Raw genomic sequence first — 6,243 nt, 5'->3', positions numbered from 1 at the left:
AAGTGTATTTTCACAAATTAGAAAACAAGAAGTGAAAGTAAAAAGAAATCTTGTGCAGTTTGCCTAAATAGTAATGTTCCACTTACTATTCCCAGTTGACTGTTCCTAAACCCTGCCCCACTCCACTGTAAGAAAATCTATTATCCTAATGCTTAGCAAGAGCAATATTCTTAAAGTAATAAACTCAAGTCATCATTTCCTCACTGAAAGGAAGAGCAAGGGGGAAAATACAATCATACAAACACTGCTTTCTAGGTGTAAAAAAAAAAGGTAACTGACATCAGAAAATGAAAACAAGTAATGCTAAAGGTCATTTTCTGTATTCTTTCTTCCCTTCTTTTTGTTTTAAAACAAAGTTGGCTGGGCACAGTGGCTCATGTCTGTAATCTCAGCACTTTGGGAGACAGAAGCAAGAGGATTACCTAGTCCGGAAGTTCAAGACCAGCCTGGGCAACTTGGCAAGACTTTGTCTCTACTATAAATCAAAAAAATTAGCAGGGTGAGGAGGTGGAACCACACCTGTGGTTCCAGCTACTTGGAAGGCTAAGGTGGAAGGACTGCCTGAGACCAGTAGGTCAAGGTTGCAGTGGCCATAAGCGTGCCACTGCACTCCAGCCTGGGTGACAGAGTGAGACTCCTACTCAAAATAAATAAATAAATGAAATAACGTTTATCAGAGAAAGAAGGGAGAAAAGAAAGAAAGACATGACAGAGCTAGTATAAGCAAAATAAACTGCCTGTATTATTTCTTATTACATTTTAGACCAATATGGCAATGTCTGTCAACTTATACCTTCTCTACTTGCTGCTTATTTCTACAAATAATTTGGGGGGGTGGTCGGAGTCTCACTCTGTCACCCAAACTAGAGTACAGTGACACCCTCATGGCCACCACAGTCTCAACCTGCTGGGTTCAACCTCAGTCATTCAAGTAGCCAGAACTACAGATGTGTGCCACCACACCTGGCTATTATTGTAGAGAGGAGGTCTTCCCAAGTTGGCCCAGCTGGTCTTGAATCCGTGGGCTCAGGCAATCCTCCCAGAGGGCTGGGATTACAGGCAGAACCACCGTGTCCAGTCTCTTATTTCTACATAGTTTTGACAAAGAGAAAGGAAGTTAAATTGTATACTGGCAGAACTTTTGAAGTACACCTTATTTCACAAAGATACTATACATGATGTCTCAAAAGAAACACTTTTGAAAATACACTTGCTACCTGGGCACAGTGGTCCATGCCTATAATCCCAGCACTCTGAGAGGCCGAGATGGGAAAATTGTTTGAGCCGAGGAGTTCAAAATCAGCCTAGTGAGTGAGACCACATCTCTACAAAAAATTAGCCACGTGGTGGCAAACACCTATAGTCCCAGTTATTCGGGAGGCTGAGGTAGAAGGATCACCTAAGCCCAGGCTACGGTGAGCTGTGATCCTGTGACTACACTAAGGCCTGGAAAACACAGTGAGACCTCCAACTCAAAAACAAATAAATTAATTAAATAAAACAAAATACAGTTGCTTTGGAAATAGCTATAGTCCCTTTATCATCAGTTCTAACCCACAGGGACTTGTCTTTCAAAATTTTTTTTGAAATTCCAACTTAAACAAATCAGAATATCTTTACAAACAGCTCCTACAAAAGTAAATTTAACCTAGTGTTAAAAAGAAACCAGGCACAGTGAAGCCTACCTATTATACCAAATACTCCAGAGATTGAGGAAGAAGGATCCCTTGAGCCCAGGAGTTCAGCTGGGCAACATAGAAGAAAGAAGGAAGGAAGGAAGGAAAGAAGAGGAAAAAACACCTAGCACTAGTCAAAACTAAATAAACACAGTCTAAAAAATTTTTAAATCTTAAAAAAAAATACCCTATCTCACTGTTTAAGAGATAGAAGAAAAATCCAAATGAATTCAGGATGTTTAAAAAATATTTTAAGAAAGTCCCAAATTTCCAAATAATATTCTTTGGAATTTTTGAGATCGACTGTATTCAACATGTAGAAACATGATTAACTGATTATAGAAAGTCATTTGAAAAATTAAACCTCTCCTTCTGAGACAACTGGATAGACACACATGCAAAAGAATGATGGTGGACACCTAACTCACAGTGTATACAAAAATTAACTCAAAAATGAACTAAAGACATAAAGGTAGCAGGTAGAAGTATATATTCTTACAAGTGAATCTAGAGATAAATCTGCACAATCTGGGATTCAGCAATGGATTGCTAGCTATGATGACACCAACAGCACCAGCACAACAGAAAACTAATAAATAACTAAGCCAGATGAGCTAGCAAGCACCTGTAGTCCCAGCTTACGGTAAGCTGAAATAGGAGAATCCCTTAAGCCCAGAGTGCTATAAAAGCACCTGTGAATAATCACTGCAATCCAGCCTAGGCAAAACAGAAACACAAATGTCTTGTTTTTAAAGAAACACCCCATTTCTTTACAAAGTAATAACACTAGATAAATTGTATTTCATCAAAATTAAAATTAAAAACATTTATGCTTCAAGAAGACACCATCAAGAAACTGAAAAGATATCCCGCAGAATGGGAGAAAATATTTGCAAATGTACCTGATAAGGGACTTTGATCCAGAATATATCAAGAACTCATACAACTCAATAATAAAAATATAACTCAGCCAGGTGTTGTAATCCCAATACTTTGGGAGGCAGAGGCAAGAGGATTGCCTGAACCTGGGGATTCGAGACTAGCCTGGACAACTTGGTGAGACCTTCTCTCTACAATAAATGAAAAAAATAGCCAGACATGGTGGCATGCAACTGTGGTTCCAGCTACTTGAAATGCTGAGGTGGAGGGATCACCTGAGCCCAGCAAGTTGAGTCCGTGGTGGCCGTGAACACGCCACTGCACTCCAGTCTGGGCAACAGAGTGAGACTCCAACTCAAATCAAAAAAACAAAACAAAAAAACCCCACACAACTCAATTTTTAAAATAGCAAAAGGATATAAACAGATGTTTCTCCAAATAATAATACACTGACCAATAAACACATGACAAGATGCTCAATATCACTAGCCATCAGAGAAATAGAAATCAAAACCACAATGAGATACTACTCCATACCCAACAGCATAGTTATAAGCCAAAAGTCAGACAAGTATGTGGAAAAACTAAAACCATCATGCACCACTGATAAAAATTTGAAATAGTGCAGCCCCTCTGAAAAAGTATCCGACAGTTCCACAAAGGTTAAACATAGTTAACACATGACCCAGCAATTTCATTCAGAGGTATATACCAAAGAGAAATGGAAATATATGCTCAATCAAAAACTTGTACATAAATTTTTATAGCATCATTATTTATAACAGTCAAAAGGTACAAACTACTCAAATGTCCATGAATTGACTGACAGGTGGATAAACAAAATGTAAATTATCAATACAGTGGAATTTTGTCTGGCAACAAATGCAATAAATTACTACTATATGCCAAAATATAGACAAATCTTGAAAATTTTATGCTAAATGAAAGAAGTTAGACAAAAAAACTATGTATTATATGATACGATTTTTATGAAATGTCCAAAATAGGCTACACAGATAGAAAGACTACTTGGTGGCTAGAAACTAGAAGGAATGGGGAGACAGAGAGTTGACAGCTGAAAGGTATGGAGTCTCTTTCTGAAGGTGACAAAATGTTCTATACAATTGGCTGTGAAGATGACTGCATGTATCTGTGAAAGCACTAAAAACTACAGTATATACAGTTTAAATGAATGAATTCTATGGTGTAGGCTTTATCTCAATAAAGTTGTTCTTCTAGCCGGGCTCAGTGGCTCAGCCTATAATCCCGTGCCTTTGGGAGGCTGAGGTGAGTGGATTGCCTAAGCCCCCGGGGTTCAAGACCCGCCTGGGCAGCGAGACCTCATCTCTATAATAAATCAAAAAATCAGCCGGGCATGGTAGCGCACGCCTGTAGTTCCAGCTACTTGGAAGGCTGAGGCAGAAGGACCGCCGGAGCCCAACAGGTTGAGGCTGCGGTGGCCGGGAGCGGCCAATGCACTCCAGTCTGGGCGACAGAGTGAAGACTCCAACTCAAAAAAAAAAAAAAAAAAGTAAAAAAAGAAAAAGAAAAATGTGTGAACATTCAAACTTCTACCTTTCAGTCCGTAGATTTCCTAAATTTATCAGAGAAGAATAAGTTTCCCAAGTTCTTTGGATTTCAGAATTGCAAGCTTACACCTTCTTGAACATTATGTTTTTGCAATTAATGTATTTGGAAATCACCATTTAAATGTTAACAAATGGGAACTATTATATTTTTTCTTTTTTTTGAGTCACTCGGAATCTTACTCTGTCACCCAGCAGAGTGAGATTACAGGCGTAAGTCACCATGCCCAGTCATTATATTAGTTTTTTGTTTGTTTGTTTGTTTGTTTTTTGAGGTTTTTTTTTTAGTTGGCAATCCACTCACCTCAGCCTCCCAAGGTGCAGGAATACAGGCTGAGCCACCGAGCCCAGCTCATTGTATTAGTTTTTTAACAAGTACAGAAACATTAGTCTCAAAGTGCTTAGGCAAGGAGCCTTTGTTCTGGCTCTGGTTTTCTAGTAACACAAATACAACTAAGTAAATACTGCCAATTGATTTCCTGTCAGTTATATTTAAGTGTACTCAGAAACATATCCTGCAACCAAAGGGAGGCCTAAACTTTACCTGTACGATGACCATTTGTATTACCTAAACTTGAATTGTACCCACATCTTTAAAATAAAAAAAAATTAAATTAATTAATTTAAAAAATAAAGGCTGGGTGCAGTGGCTGAAGCCTGTAATCCCAGCACTTTGGGAGGCCAAGGCGAGTGGACTGCCTGAGTTCAGGGGTTCAAGACTAGTCTGACAACTTGGCAAGACCTCATCTCTACGATAAATCAAAAATTAGCCAGGCATGGTAGCACACACCTGTAGTTACAGCTACTTATAGGCTAAGGTGGAAGGAGAGCCTGAGTCCACCAGATCGAGGCTGCAGTGGCTGGGAGCATGCCACTGTACTCCATCCAGCTGAGTGACAGAGCGAGACTCCAACTCAAAAAATAAAAGGTAAAACAATAAAAATAAATAAAAAGCAAACCTAGGAAATGTGGGAAATGAAATCTAAATCAAACTACAACCAGTCCAAAATTTAAAAAAAAGAACCCTGCATAAGTTTAGAAACAAACAAAAATATTGCCAGATAAAATGGCAGCTGCTAAGACAAAAATGTAGACTTTCCATTAGACAAAATGACACAAAGAAAAATGAAGAATAGACTCACAAGTTTCTTCTTTTTCTGAAGTTTCTTGTTTCTCCAGGGAAACACTCATTCGACGTCTTTTTTCCATTTTTTTTTTTTAAAGTTGGTGATCTCACTCTGTTGTCTAAACTGGAGTGCAGTGGTACAATTATGGTTTACTGCAGCTTTAACTTCCTGGGCTCAGGCAATCCTTCTACCTCTGCTTTCCACAGAACTAAGACTATAGTTGTACACCACCACACTCGACTAATTTTTAAAAATTTTTTTTTAGAGACAAGATCTTACTATATTCCCTAGGCTATTCTACGAATCCTGGTCTCCAGTTATCCTCCTGCCTTGGCCTCTCAAAGTGCTGAGATTACAGGCATGAGCCACCTATACTTGCAAGCATTTGGGCTTTTTTTTCTGAGTTGGAATCTCACTGTCACCCAGGCCGGAATGCTCCCAGCCACTGAAACCTCGACCTGCTGGGCTCAGGTGATCTTTCCGCCTCAGCCTCCCAAGTAGCCAGAACCACAGACATATGCCACCATGCCCAGCTAATTTTATTATTTATTTATTTTTATTGTAGAGATGAGGTGTTGCCAAGTTGCCCAGGCGGGTCTCAAACCCACAGGCTCAGGCAATCCTCTCACCTCAGTCTCCCAAAGTGACGGGATTATAGGCGTGAACCACCTCGCCCAGCCTCAACATAGATCTTAATATCCCCAAATTTGTAGTTCCAAAACAGACTATTATTATACAGTAGTATTTACTAACACCCAATTCAGATTAAATATAATCAATCCATATGACAGAGCAAAGGCAGAAGCAACAAAGTCTCTCCCTCAAAAATGCCCAGCTTGTATACTACCAAAGTCAGATACCCATCAACAATGACTGGATCCATAAAATGGTAAATGTGCACAATGGAATATATTCAACCATTTAAAAAGAATGAAATCAGCCGGGTTCGGTGGCTCAGCCTGTAATCCCACACCT

The 6,243-nt window shown here is 39.2% G+C and overlaps 1 protein-coding gene across 1 annotated transcript in view; it reads right to left on the bottom strand.

Annotated features, from left to right (window-relative positions):
* LOC103253106 overlaps positions 1–5,332 on the bottom strand; it is a gene marked incomplete at its 3' end in the record, with an annotated part of 88,807 nt that extends 83,475 nt beyond the window's left edge. The window contains exon 1 of the mRNA XM_021709376.1: positions 5,284–5,332. Within this exon, the coding sequence (XP_021565051.1) occupies positions 5,284–5,332 (49 nt within the window). The remainder of the gene's footprint in view (positions 1–5,283) is intronic.
* Between the last annotated feature and the right edge of the window lie 911 nt (positions 5,333–6,243).

This window comes from Carlito syrichta, unplaced genomic scaffold (assembly GCF_000164805.1).
Source record: "Carlito syrichta isolate Samal-C Ts95f unplaced genomic scaffold, Tarsius_syrichta-2.0.1 Scaffold200587, whole genome shotgun sequence".
Classification (NCBI taxonomy): Eukaryota; Metazoa; Chordata; class Mammalia; order Primates; family Tarsiidae; genus Carlito; species Carlito syrichta.
The sequence above is the reverse complement of the archived record's forward strand: the minus strand, read 5'-3'. Positions and strand labels throughout refer to the sequence as shown.